At 33.5% G+C, this 15,322-nt stretch overlaps 1 protein-coding gene across 1 annotated transcript in view; it reads right to left on the reverse strand.

Annotated features, from left to right (window-relative positions):
- CEP290 (centrosomal protein 290) overlaps positions 1–15,322 on the reverse strand; it is an 84,851-nt gene that overhangs the window by 55,798 nt on the left and 13,731 nt on the right. Inside the window, exons 11-19 of the mRNA XM_032416189.1 lie at positions 14,099–14,221; positions 13,169–13,292; positions 9,063–9,235; positions 7,822–7,984; positions 6,005–6,105; positions 5,847–5,934; positions 4,553–4,665; positions 2,915–2,999; positions 2,238–2,380 (exon numbers count right to left, since the gene is read on the reverse strand). Coding sequence (XP_032272080.1) covers positions 2,238–2,380; positions 2,915–2,999; positions 4,553–4,665; positions 5,847–5,934; positions 6,005–6,105; positions 7,822–7,984; positions 9,063–9,235; positions 13,169–13,292; positions 14,099–14,221 — 1,113 coding nt within the window. The remainder of the gene's footprint in view (positions 1–2,237; positions 2,381–2,914; positions 3,000–4,552; positions 4,666–5,846; positions 5,935–6,004; positions 6,106–7,821; positions 7,985–9,062; positions 9,236–13,168; positions 13,293–14,098; positions 14,222–15,322) is intronic.

Here is a 15,322-nt window from a genome sequence, read left to right on the forward strand (position 1 = left end):
AAAAAAAAAAAAAAAAATAGCATGTCAAATATTAAAATATTATCAAAAAGGCTTCATTGGTCCTAATTCTCTAACAATGGCATACATAAATATACATAAACCCCGGTACACATCGACATAGTACATACATATAAATATATTTGCATTTTAAAGAAACTATATATAACAAAACTGCTAACTGCGAAGTAAAGAAAGCTTCAGAAAAGAAGGAGAAGACAAAGAAGGTTAGTGATCCAGAGTTTAACTTGAGGCAGAAGTTTTATAAAAGTAAGCTTTTACCCCCAAGAGACCGGGGCAGGGATCATATGGAATAATAAATTATACTAATTCAAAGGGGATACCAGGAAGACAGAAGTAAGTAGAAGGAGGTACTGTGACAGACATCAAGGTAGCCTAGTCAGCTGTCTTGCTGAGAAACAGGACCATGTTGCCTATATGGTCTTTCATTAAAATGAGATTAAACGGTGATTAGAGGTACTGAAAAATAACCTGTGGCAAGAGAAAATGAAATGAAGTACATAATCTAGAAATATCTGATCTAAAGTGTCACTGATTCTGAAGATTTCTTACAGCAGGCATTGTTAGGTCATTTGTGAGTTACAGACAGGGCATATCAATCAGAAAAAAGAATGACAACCCAGGATAGAAGCAGATGAAATCTCTGGAAGCAGTGGTCCTGGCAAGACCAGAAGCTGTCAACTGAAATAGAAGTCAGAATTTCCTGTGCTATCCATTCTGTTTGTATTTGGTCACTAAGTGGAGTTTCCCTTGGAAAATAGTTTGATTTAGACACAGTATCAGTAGTAGGTAGCATCACAGATGAAAGATGTTCACAGAAAAAGCATAAAGAATCATTTTAGACATTCAAAGAGCAGAGGCGAACAAAGTCACCAACAGGAGAAGGAACATAAAAATGAGTAACATATAAAGAGAATTAAATGGTTCTCATAAATTTTGTCAAATGATCTTCTTGCCTCAGGAAGTTTTGAACATACCAGTATCTCTCTCCCTCTCTACTAACAATACAGTGCTGCTAAGAACGAGTGTTCAACTATTGACTAATTCACCATAAAAAAAGCAATTCAACAAATATTTTCCTGGGAAGCACAAATTTGGGAAGCAATAATATATGCTAAGTATGTTCAGATTTTGTAAACAATATATTTAAATATTAAGAATTTAAAATGTATATTTTATTCAAGTTTATGTAACACTCATTAATACTGTAGAACTCTCAAATCTCTATATAGTAAATATAAATATACTATTATTTGATGGCTAATATTTTTCCTGTAGCAATGCTTAAGCATTGAAATATTTAAAATATTCTTACTATATCCTATTACACTTCTAGGTTTGTGACATAAGGTCCTACCAGACTACCTTCTACACTTAACAAGTGAATATAAAAAACAACTATTTGAAGGTTCTAGAAAATAAACAAAAGCAAGTAGATTTTGGAGAGGACTTAAAACTTGGAAGACAGAACCAAGTGAATTTTGCATGTGTGTGTGTGTGTGGGCGGGGGGGAGCGTGGGGAAGGGACAGGCTATAGTTGCAGTGACGTGTCATCTTTCTGGCCAAGAAAACCACAGATAGAGCCCAAAGTCTCAGGAAAGTAAGATAGGAATTCCAGAAAGAAAATAACCAGCAAAAGGGAACTCCAAATTCTGTTAAAAACTCTGCCAGGCTGACCTTTGAAATGGAAGAATGGAGATGATAGAAGAAAATATCAGTGATCTTAAAAATAGATAAATAGCAATTATCCAATCAGGAGGAGAAAAGATAAAAAAAATTAGGGAGAAAAAATGAAAAGAGCCTCAAAAACCTGTGTGACAACATCAAAAGGTCTAACACGTGTCTCTGGAGTCCCAGAGACAATGGGACAAAAAAAATAATTGAAGAACTAAAGTGGAAAACTTTCCAGTTGTAGTGAAAAGTAAACAGATTCAAGAAGCTCAGCAAACCCCAAATGACATACACATACACACATACAAATATATGAATGCACACTCTTACCTAGACACACACCAGCGCACATTATAGTGAAACTGGTGAAAACCAAGTAACAGAGGAAGTTTTGAAAGCAGCCTGAGAAATCGACATGTAACAAACAGGGGAACAATGATTCAAATGACTATAAATGTCTCATCAGAAACAATGAAGACCAGAGAACAATTGAACAACATCTTTAAAGTATAAAACAACAAAACAAAACCAATGTGAAAAAAACTTACGTTAACTAGTCTTTCAAGACTAGGGATGATTAGAGATGTTTCTCCTCCTTTAACATCAGGATCTTTCTGCATTTCCTTTATAGCTTGCAATATTTCTTTCATACCTTCTTCCAGCTGGTTATTTTCTTCAGCTAATTCTTTTACTAAAATGACATATTTTTCTCATTCAGTGAATACCTTCTTCACAATTTACACTATTCTGTACACATAACAAATATTTCACATATAGAAAAAATACCCATTTGGGAAATGCCAAAGTAAATAAATGTACAAAAAAATTCACCTATAAATCCAATGTGTGAATAGCTGTATTAAATGATATACCTGTTTAAATCATGTGCATATATATGTTTCATTGTTGAAAGAAATCATAAAGATACTTTGTCTTCACTTCTTTAAACATCTTTTAAATTTGTTTTTAACTTCACTTTCATTAGACAACAAAAAAGAAAAACTGACTTATTTATCACCACAAAAAATTCACATTAATAACTTTGACAATGAATATAGCAAGGCAAACCAAATAGATGAATGAGAGACACTGAAGTCTATGTATTGTGGAGGTAATTAAAGTTAAAACAGACTAGAAAACAAGAATGTGTTAAAGTCCTTTTAGCTCCATGATTTTCAGTATAGGATAAATAAGTACAGAAAAATAAGAAATAATAGTAACTTACATTTATTCTGAAATTTGGTTATTATTGTTCTACCTCTTTCTAAATCTCTTTCCTTTTCAATTAGTTCTTTTGAAAGAAATTCATTCTGTACAGAACATAAAGAATAAAATTGATTTTTTTAAACAAAATATCACTATCGTTTACAGTTTTCAAGTTAAAAAATTTTGACCAATTGAGGTGTAACACACCAGAGACAAGCTATAGAAATACAACAGTAGTAATAAAAATAAAACCCAAAAGGTAAAACAGCTGGTGGTCTTCCTCCCACTTTCTCCCTTTCCCCACCCCACAGCAAAAGACAAAGAAATATAATTGAAAGATTTTGTCTTTAGTTCCACAATTATCTCTTTTAATAGTCTGCCTTTATACTACCTGTTCTGCCTGGCTTCTATGACGTTCAAGCTCTATTTCTGCATTTCTATTCTGTGCTTCCTTGACCAATAAATCCTGTGCTATGACTTCATTCTAAAGGAATAATTAATAAATTAGGCAAGTCAATGATTTCATATCAAACTTACTGCATTTTTAAATTTTTAAAAAATAGAATATGTATAAATTAGTGTTATGTGCAAGCATAAAAAAATTCTTACTACAATGATTACTCAGAGAACTTTGTTAGAGAAGTCACAAAAAAAAGAGTTAATAAAAAAGTGATCTCAGTAATGTAATCTGGAGGAAAGCTCACCTGAGATCTAAGAAATACTAGTTCTCTCCGTAGCTGTTCTATAAGATTTTCAAGTGGATCTATTTGAGATGATTTTGATTGTGTAGTAATAGGCACATGGTCCAGAAGATTAACATCAAGTTTACTTTTCAAAATCTCTGTCTGTAAAGGCACTTCACTCTTTCTTACATCTTCTTTCAAACTGATATCAGCATATTTTATCTGGTTATGAACCTGTTCATCTTCTGATGTTGCTACTTGTGATTCACCCATGTCAGCTCTATTATCATGAATTTGTTCACAAAATATTGCAGATTTTTGCCTAAGTGATAACTTCTGCATTAAGTCTGAAGCTGTTGATAAGGCCTGTAAAGATGAACTGCTTTTCTGTATGAAACTAGTCTTCTCAAGTGCCTGACAGCTTCTTGACACCTTCTTCATAGAGTGGTCAGAAAGAGAGTATAAGTAGTCATCTATTTCTTCATGGCTCTCCCTACTAAAGCTATTGACTAACGATTCTAGATTTCTTAAAGATTGTAGACATGGTGCTTTAAAAATCTCCTTTATCGTAATAGTTTCTGGAGGTGAATTATTATCTTTTACTTGTATAGATGAAGAATGTTTAGTTAGAGAGACAAAAGGATCCACTGCACTTTCTACACTATGTTGAATTTCAGGTAACATTCTTGATAATGATCCTACGGTGACATTCTCCTCTGGTTCATTCTGATATAACTGTGGAAAACCAAATGATGGTCTATGCGGCAGCTCTATTTTATCTGAACTCGTAATCTGTATTTAGAGTAAATAAGGTCTCATTAATCAATATTTGGATCAACAGGTTATTTAAACAAAAAAGTTATTTAACAATTATAAAAAGAAGCAATGTCCAAAATGAGGTAACAGGTGAAGAAATGAAAGTACTAATAATAACATTTTTCTTCTATTCTCTTTGCCATAACAATACTGTTTACCTTAGATTGAGCTTCACTCATATTTTTGAGGCTTGCAAAATCGAATTTCCTTTCTCCTATTCTATTTTCTTGAGAAAAGTTTTCAGTTAGGTTCAGGTCCTCAACAGTTAATCCTACATAAAAAAGAATTAACAAATTAGAAACATGAAATAACTCTCTTATTACTCTAATTCTTAAAAAGTAAAATCAAGATTTTTTTTAAAGATTTTATTTATTTATTTGTCAGAGAGACAGAGAGAGCACGAGCAGGGGGAGCGGCAGGCAGATGAAGAAGCAGGCTTCCTGCTCAGGAAGCCCGATGCCCAGGACCCTGGGTTCATGACCTGAGCGGAAGGCAGCTGCTTAACCGACTGAGCCACCCAAGAGTACCAGTAAAATCAAGTTTTAATTCAAACAAAAGGTAGAATATTTCCAAAATCCTTGATCCACATGTAGCCTATATAACCTTCTGATTTAGCTCACTTTTAATATTAATGAGAAACTAATATGACTTTTATCTTCTCTATCATTCTTTACACATTCTATATTAAAGTATTAATAATTACTGAAATAGTTTAGAGACATATAAAATAGACAAGAATCATGAATGAGTAAACTGGTTAATACACTAATAAATTATGAAGTTTGCCATCCTAGAAATTTTTTGATATAGAGACCATGATGATAAAAAAGCAAAATAAACAAACCAAAAACAAACCAAAACAAAACAACAAACAAAAAACCCTCTATTATTCAAATACTTGTGGACTTGGGTGAAGTTAAAAAAAATTTCTTCGCTATGGTCTTCTTAGAAAAAGGCACTACAATTGCTATTATAAAACTTAACCAACTGTTCTCTTGATATCAAATAAGATAAACAACAAAAAAGTTAATTTTTATTCAATAAAACATTACTTTCACTTAATAAGGAATAATGTACAAAGAAAGTTTTCAATGTACTGCTCTTAAGGAAGATATTAACAGCAACAAATATTAATATAGAAATTACTAAATATTATCATTACTGATCACAACATATCGGGATTGTGTGGGAATTAATAGACTATACGGTAAAGTTTTCAAAAGTTGATGATTCTGAAGTTTTCTTCAATTATTTTATTGTGCTTTTTCTGTTTTTACCTGTTTCAGATTTAGGACAGAAACCAATGATACTTAAATATTCTTCATCAGGCCATTATTTCATTTATTAAACTTGCAGCAGAACCATGATAATATATGAAGATACAGAAAATTTCAGCTCCAGACAATTCATTTTCCAATGATTCTTTAAAGGATTTGGAATAACTGCATATACCTGAAGTTGCAGCTCTTTTTCCTCTTTCTTGAGCCATTTGGCGAATTTTTTTTTTCAGATCGAGTCGTTCTTCCTCTAGACTTTCAATCTATAAAGCACAAATTATTAGTATTTCTTTTGGTTCAACCAGAAAATAACTAATTAACTATCATACTTGCCTCTTTCAAAAGAATCTGGTTTTCAGCTCTGTATTGCTGCTGTTTTAAGCTTTTGCTATTTCTAAATTCAGTTAAATCAATCATTGTCTTCGGTTCAAGGCCTAAAATAGAAAGCAGTATAATTAAAAACTTACCAACATTCAAATGAGCTATAAAAACTTCATATCGCAATTGGTTATCATCAAGCAAATGGTTACAATTTATTTAACCAGCATCACTGAAGAATGCGATACTTTTGTGCAAGAATTTCCAGATATTTGAACTATAACCTTACAAGTCAACATTTTATCACAATTTTTAATAGAAATTCTGACAAAATATATCAGGATCTGTCTTCTTCTCCATGTTAGATTGTCATGAAAGTACTAGAATGTATTAATTCAAAACAGAAGCTGTAGAATAAAACAGACTTGCGCTCAATTCCCACTTTCAATTATTAACTAAGCTGTAGGACTAATACTGCATTTCTTTCTTTCTTTCTTTTCTTTTCTTTTTTTTTTTTGGTTTGTTGTCAAGGGTTTAAAAAATTAACCTATATAAGGTACTTAGTCCAATGCCTGGCACATAGTAGTCACTACTAATATCAATATCAATTATATTATCACATGAGTCTGATGCCTCCATTGTTCCTGTCTCCTAACTTCCTATTACTAAGTAGATATGAAGACTGTCTTAAGCAAGTGTAAAACAAGATTTAGAAGCTTTAAAATACAGAAGGGGCACCTGGGTGCTCAGTCAGTTAAGCATCTGCCTTCAGTTCAAGTCACGATCTCAGGGTCTTGGGATCGAGCCCCAAGTTGGACTTGCTGCTCAGCGGGGAGTCTGCTTCTCCCTCTGCCCCACCCACTGCTGGTATACTCTCGATCCCTCTCTATCTCTCAAATAAATAAATAACATTTTTTAAAATAAAATAAAACACAGAAAATCTGGTGTTTGTGACAGCTATCTAATTGGCTCGGTCATCTTTAGCAACTTCCGGTTTGAAGTCAGCTGTGATCCAGTAGGTCAAGTTGATCAGAAGGCTAACTTGGGGTACTGGCATGATTCTGAGTCCTACTTAGATACATTTTCATAAATAAATCCTCTTCATAAAATATTTATTTTTCCTTCCTCTAGAGAACAGTTTTCACAGATGATCATTTTAGCTCTAAGAAAGCATTAACAGGTATTTACCAAGTATAATGAAATCAGTATTTAGATTTTTATTTTCACTTCAAAGTAGCAATTTAGATTAGACTGTCATAATTTAACATTCAAACGAGTAATACTAAATGAATTATTTCTTGAAATCAATATATAAACTCTCAAGCTATATTTACTAATTACTTCTTAGAATCAATAGTAACCTTAAAATACTCAACCAAAGTTAAATTTAAGCAGCATAAATCATAAAAGTACTTAACCAGTACTTCTAAATGTCCTCATGAATTCATCTGAACGAGAGTATTTTGCAAACCAAATGGGTCATACAGACCCTCCTTTGTTGAGAAAAAGAAAGGGGGGAGTTAACTTCTAATATGTGGTATTAGTTTAGCAGACTTTCAGTTTTTAAACAAGCAATTATTACTTGAAGAGATGCCAGACTGAATAGAGCAGTGCTCCAGGACAGCCCACCCACCATCCCAACCCCATTAAATCCGTAGTCCCACTTGAATCAGAGCAGCACCAGTTTTGTTTTAAATATTTTTATAGAAGGGTTTATATGGGGGGGGGGAAGCACATTCAACTATTTAAAAATAATATTACACAAAAAGAAAAATAAGAAATGACTCGACATTTAGGATTGATCAAACTATGGATCTTAAAAGATGACTTACCCACACGCTCCCTAAGTGCCTCATTTTCATCAAGGAAATCATTGATCTTCAACTCAAGTTTATTGATTTCCTTTGTTAATACTTCAATCTCTCGATCTCTTATTTTAATTTGGTTTTTACAATTCTTTATTTCAATAACAGCGTCTTCTAATCCATATATTCCCTGAAAAATATCCAATCTAGTTTAAGTATAATGTGGTTTATTTGAAAAATTATCAAATTTATGAATTTATTTTCTTATTAAGTCTGAGGGGAAGTACACATATATGTAAGATTTGTATCATGAAACTGTGCTTTTTATTGTGCTTTTAAAAAACAAATCCAGTAATATGATGGAAAACGGAACAGCTGAAACTTCCCAGTATAGCATCCTAATGACAAAGTGACTCAGAGAATGACATATAAAACATTTAACAAGGGGAGACTGGGTCGCTCAGTCAGTTAAGCATCCGACTCTTGGTTTCGGCTCAGGTCTGATCTGAGGGTTGTGAGATTGAGCCCCGAGGTGAGTTCCATGCTGGGTGTGGAGCCTGCTTAAGATTCTCTCTCTCTCTCTCTCTCTCCCCACCACCACCCTGCTCATGCTCGCTCTCTCTTAAAATAAATAAATTTATTAATAAAATAAAACTAAAATTAGTGAATGTTGACTGCATATAAGACCATGCTAGATGATTCAGGGGATATGAAGATAAATCAGATGTTCATACTGTCTCTAGGGAGCTTCTTACCCACCCCCTCAAAAAACAAACAAAAAAACATTTAACAAAATATAGGAAAGGAATAGTAAGAGTGAATCAGTGATACCATTAGAATATATAAGTCATTAGTTACTTGACTTAGTGGCAATCAGATTTAAAAATACAAAAAGTACAAAGTAAGTACTGGGTGTTGGCACAGCAGGCAGCAAAACTGTCCCTGAAATAACTTCTGGCAAATAAACCAGCGGTGTCACATCTATAATGGTGGCATAATGACACCGATTACAAAGAAACTAAACTTGCTGTCTCACCAAAGCTGATTATCTGGGGCAAAATGCTTTGATCAAATGGCTAGAAAACAGTTCTCTGGCTGAAAAGTAAGTGCTGATCAAAAGTTTGAATAGGGCAGTACAAACCAACCAAGATAACCTTTATCATAAAACACTTGTGGAATGTTTTTGAAGGTACACAGTAAATGGCACGGAACAGTGTGAGTGGCAAGAATAATCTAAGCTCCTTGATTGGCAAGATAAAAATACATACCGATTCATAATCTTTTAATCGCTTTAGAGTCTCAACTAGTTCTTTATCCTTTTCCCTAGCATCAGCCTCAGCCAGTTCAGCTGTTCTCTCAGCCTCTTTAGTTTTCTCTTCTAACATTTGAACCTTAGACTGAATTTTCATATAATGAGTCTGCTGGGAAAGAGTTGAAGCACCTACAGAGTAAAAAAAAAAAAAAAAAAAAAAAAAATCATGAATTTATTGAATTGATTACTTATTCCTTTAACTCCCTGATTGCAATCCAATACGGGAAGCAGGAAAAGTGGTATGTCACTAAAAAAGTCCCTTTATTATTATAATTTTATATTTAAAAAATAAAATTTGTTTTCATTTTATTAATAGGACAAGCTTAAAAAGTTCAATAAAATCTTAGCTGAACGGTTACAGATTATATAAGATTGCAAAACACTGCTTTACAAAGAATGATCATTGTGGCAAAAACTACTAGCTATCTGTTCCTAATGTTCAACCTTTGTCCACTGTAAGAGAAGAATGCAATTTTGGTTGGACACATGGCCATATGAAATAAAGACTAAATTTCCAGTTAAACCCCAGCAGCTAGGTGTGGTCATGTGACCAATGGTATATAAGCAGACAAGCCATGTGTGTATTTCAGGAAATGTTTTTAAAGAGGAGGAGTGAATCTTTTCTCTTTCCTCCTTCCTGCTAGCTGGAATACAGATATTAAGTCTGGAACTCAAACACTGAGAACATGAATTGGGTACTACATGTTGAGATAGACAGCGCAGCAAGTTACAGGATGCCTGATACCCGATATTTGTGCAGGTATCACACCCAACCCCAAACTAGTCACCTCAACTTTGTTTGTATCATGGAAAAATACATTTCTATCCTGTTTAAATCACTGTTACATTTGATTTTTTCTGTTGCTTGCAGCTAAACTTAATAGCTAAAAAATCTCTACTTATATTTTCTTAACAAACTGTTGCTAGACCAAAATATAACATTCCCATTATTGACACAAATCATTCTTATCCACCAAAAGTGTTCACTAATTTATAGAGTATGTATTAACATATAGGCATTGGACTAGTGTGGGAAAGCATGCATGTTTACAAGAAATGGGCCCTGTTCTCTGGAGTGAAAAGCCTAGATGGAGAATGTGAGAGGCTGAGCTGTCCCTAGTGTCTATTCTTGCTTCTTCCACGTGGCCCGCCACAGTATATTTACTTGCCTATCCTTCAGTGTGTACTATTTGCCTCTTGCCCCACCTCCTCTATCCTGCTGTTTGGGATGTGGACGTGAAGGTAAAGCTCCACTTTGGACAAGACAGATGAGGGCAACACACCGGATTGCCTAATTCTACACCATCACACAGGTGAGAAAAAGAAACTTCTATCTTGATTTTGCCACTATTTTTCAGATCTTTAGTTCTGATAGCTAAACCTAATCCTAACCAATGAAAGGAAAACACCATTAGCTGTCATATTTACAAGTTAACTTCAAGTATAGAGTATATTCTAGTACCCACACTTCTGTGGACTTTAGGGGTCATATGACTATGGACTGACTGAAATGTCATTAGACAAGACCTCTTTCTTATCTGATAGCAGAGATCAACTGTCACTTTTTCTCCTGGTGGCTGGAATATGTAAAGCCCATGGCATCAGTCACCCTTTTAAAGCAGTTTAAACCACTGTCAAAGTATAAGTCTAATAAATACATAATACACACACATACAGAAATAAGTATAACAAGTGGGCCTTGTTGTTAGTTCAGCAATCATATTACATTTCCCTAGTCTGTTCACTCTTCCAGATGACCATTTTATACCTTCTCTTTTCTTCTTCTCTCTCCTCAAATTCTAACACATCTTCCCCTATCCTTTCAGTTAAGAACATTCCTGAGAAAAGAGAAGCAATCAGTACAGAAGCTCTACCTGCTCTCACCATCAGGTCATCTCCAGAGTCACCTGCATCTGTATCTACATGCTCCACCTCCCTTCCTGTTACTATGGATGGATTCTTTGTGCTCCTAAGGCCGACTACCCCACTGGAACATTAGATCCCATCCCACTGCCTTCTCAAGGATATTGCTCCAGAAGTTCTCCCTCTCTCTCTCCTGCTTTATCAGTGCATCAATTTTCTTCTTTAATGGATCTTTCCTTTAACCTAGAAGCATGATTATTTCTTCCATTTTAAAGAGAAAAACACTTTTCCTCATACCCCTTTCCCTTCAAGTTACTACTCCATTTTTCTCCTTCCCTTCACACAAACAGTCCTCAAAGGAGTCTCTAGATTGTCCTATGTCATCTCTATCCATTTTCTCTTAAACCAAAAGTGGCCACTGCTAAGTCCACTGGTTAATTTTCAATGCTTGTCTTGATTTATCAGCAGCATTGAATACAGCTCTGAACATGGTTGCTTATTCTCTTCCTTGATGACATTCCTCATGTGGTTTTCAGGACTCTACATGTTCCTGATTTTCCTCCCACCTAGAATCCTTTGGTTGCTCCTTTTCATCTCCCCAGCCTCTAAAGTCAAAGCATCCCTGGGCTCAATCTTCGCATTTTTCTTCTTAACATTTCTTCCTTTGATGATCTCAGCCAGCCTCATGACTTCAACTACCATTTTTAGGCATATGGTTCCCAAATTTATATCTTTAGCCTCGACTGTTACCCTAAACCTCAGACTTCTATATATACAAGTGCCTATTTAATACTTTCAGAAGTCTAATAAGCATCTCAAACTTAATATGTCCTGTTTAACTAAGTCCCTGATCATTTCTAAACCTGCTAGAAACACAGTCCTCCCCAGTGTTCAGAACAAAAGTCCTGATAACTCTCTCACATCCTACATCTGATCTGTTAGCAAACTGCACTTCTATCACCTTCCAAATACATTCTGAACTGACTACAACTAATAACTCTACTGCTACCTCCATGCTCTAAGCTACCAGCACCTTCCCAGATTATTGCAACAGTCTCATAACAGGTTTGCCTGCTTCTGTCCTTACCACTCCTGTGATCTATTGCAGACACTGCCTAAGTCAAATTATTTCACTCCTGTCTTCAGAAACTTTCTTTGGTGCTTCTTCTCACTTAAAATAAAAGCCAGAGTCCTTATAGTGAACTGTTAAATCTCTATATGACATGGCCCCTGGTTACCTCTCTGATCTCATGGCCTACTACTGCCCCATCTGCCCACCGTTCCAGCCACAAGGGCTTCTTTGTTGTTTTTCAACACACTCGGTATACTCCTACTCCAGTACCTTTACACTTATTCCCACTGTTTAGGGACATCTGCACGGCTTACTACTTCACTTCCTGGAAGTGTTCAAGTACCTCCTCAATGCGGCTTTTGCCTCATTAACTAAATTATAACGGCACCTCCAACTACCACCACCATTATTTCACTTATACACACACACACACACACGCACACAAACTCACTATTTACCTTTGTGCCTTACTTTTTTATCTTCTGCAATTATGTTAAATATGTCATGAACTCACCATGAATAGTTTGCATTAATGTGTCCTGGTATAACTACAGTATGCAGTGCTGCGGAAATAGAAGATCACTGCGGTTTCAAGGGCTCATGTTCAGGTGTATAGGCAAGGTAGTATGTCCCAGGGTAGGGAGAATAAAATGAGACATTAAATTGGGTGAAGTTCATTCAAATGCTGACGAGTCAAATGACTTCTGAAAACTCTCTGCAATGCTGCTACACTGATCAAAATTTTATTCTATTATTAATTATTAAATATCTATTATTATATATATTAATTATTATTAATTATTAAAAAGGGGATATATAACTATACTCAATTATATCACCATTTTTCATTTCTTTCATATAACTAATATGGTAATAAAGGTTAATGTAATTTTCATTGCAAAAAAATTACAGAAAATATCTCCATCACTTACAAGTTTAAACACCAGTAATATATGTAGCTAATAATATACTAGTTAATATAATATATGTAAGTCATTTTTAAAAATGATAAAATTTAAAAAGAAAAATCAATAATATATCTACTGACATAATTTAATAAAAATAAAATACTTATAAAATTGAATGGTACATAAAATAACTTTATATGCTTATTAAACATTAATTACCTTTGTTTCTTTGAAGCTCATTTTTCAAATCTTCAATAATGAAAGTATTTTTCTCCATTTCTTTTGTATATTGTTCTACTTGTTCAGTGAGCATCTTAATTTGACTATCTCGTTCTTGTATACCCTAAAAATATTTTTAAATATTACATATTATTTCTTCATGGGTATTAACATACATTTTAAAAGTAAGGAAAAAAATAGGTCTTATGTTTCTTCAACAAGATTGTAGAATATGTATTTTTTGGGTCAAAACTATGTCCTTTACTACTTTGTATACCGCAACTGCACAACAGTGTTAGATACACTGATATCACTCTAATACTTTCAGATTGATCTAATGGCTAACATCCTGGCAAAGGGAATTCCAGAACTCTCTAATATTTATGGCTTCTTCTGACTCCTTTCATGCTACCGTTCCTCATGACCCACCCATTTCCATCTTTTGCCCTGTAGTACTTCATTCCAAATATTGTCCCTTGCAATTGTTCTTATCCTCCAAATACTTCCCAAATTTCCCTCTTTCTTCCGGACTGTGACTATAGAGCACAGATGAGGGAAGTACACCTTCTACATGAATATATTTGTACTAAAAATAAAATTTAATGTAATACAGTCAAATTATAATGACACTTTCAGCTTTTTCATATTATACAGGATATTTCAGCACCAACAAATAATATAACAAATGTTAATAAGAGTACTAGGATATTTTTAAGTTTCTAATTAAATAATTCCCAATCAAAACAATATGTCTATTATCTGAATCAACACAGAAAAATACACAAAATAATTCTATTCCTAACTCTAAACTTAATTCTAATTGTTTCTTGGGATTGGATTTCAAAAGACTTTATTATATACCCAATAGTGGAAGCCACTAGGTTAGACACATTGTCTACTTTAACAAACCAAATTTTGAGAAGGTTTTACCTGTTGTAGAGCCATAACGTTACTTTTATCAGCATCAAGCTGGGCATTTTTCAATTTCTCCCTCAGGTTATGTAACATTTGCTGATACTCAATAATTTCATCATCTTTAGAAGACAAAATTAACTAGATATAAACAACATAGGATCTGTTACATAAGAGGAAAATTAATAAACCATTTTTCACTTATGGCAACTACTCTAATATACACCATTAGCAGATACCAGAAAATGCAGGAAATAAAATTCACTTTGAAGTAAGTATCAGCAACTATTTGCATAATCATTTGTTCCTTTTGGACGTACAACCTTAAGTTCAAATAAGAAATGATTCAAAAATATACAGTATAATTTTTGCTGTTTTAGAAATTCAATCTTTAAACAATCTCAAGTTTTCAAAACCTATTCCTAAATAAGAATTATAAATACCTTCATGCAACTACCAGGAAGTTTTGTACAATTAATTTTTATAGAGAAAACCTTAAAATGCCACTGAATGAAGGTGTCTTGTGTTCTTTGCTAGAAGAACCAAATACCAAAATCAACTTATTATTTATAAATTTATCACATATCCAATAAAATAAGATTTTTAAGAACTATTTCTAAATTTCATATTAGAAAACATGTTTCTAAGTGTCTAAAAACTGAAAAATGAACAGCTTTTTCAAATATTTAAGCATAACAATAACTAAAACAAGGACACATGTTAGAAAATAGATTGATCAATATAAAGCAGAGAATCCAAAAATAAATTCAAGTTCAACAAGCATGTCGTATGTAATAAATATCAATAAATAATGTTTGGACAACAGAATAGGTCTGTTGCATCCATACCTCACTCTCCATGCCAAAATTAATTACATATGCTTCAAAGACTTAAATGTAAAAGATGAAACTAGGAGGTACCAGAAGAAAATAGAGAAAACAACTTTATACTCAGAACGCTAATTATGACACAAAGTTCAAAGGCTACAAAAAAATAAACTACATAATACAAAAAAAAAAAAAAAATTTTGTAGTGAAAATACCATAAAGCCAAAGACAAGTGTCAAAACCGGAGGTATGTATTTGGATATATGTGACAACTTGTAGCAATTTAATCCACATATTGGCAAAATAACAAATACACGAAGATATTCATTGTAACATTGTTTCTAATACCAAACATCAGAAACCTGCTAAATATCACATAATAGGGTAGCGCTTAAATAAATAACATACCTATAAA

The sequence above is a fragment of the Phoca vitulina genome, unplaced genomic scaffold (genome assembly GCF_004348235.1).
Source record: "Phoca vitulina isolate PV1807 unplaced genomic scaffold, GSC_HSeal_1.0 scaffold19, whole genome shotgun sequence".
Classification (NCBI taxonomy): Eukaryota; Metazoa; Chordata; class Mammalia; order Carnivora; family Phocidae; genus Phoca; species Phoca vitulina.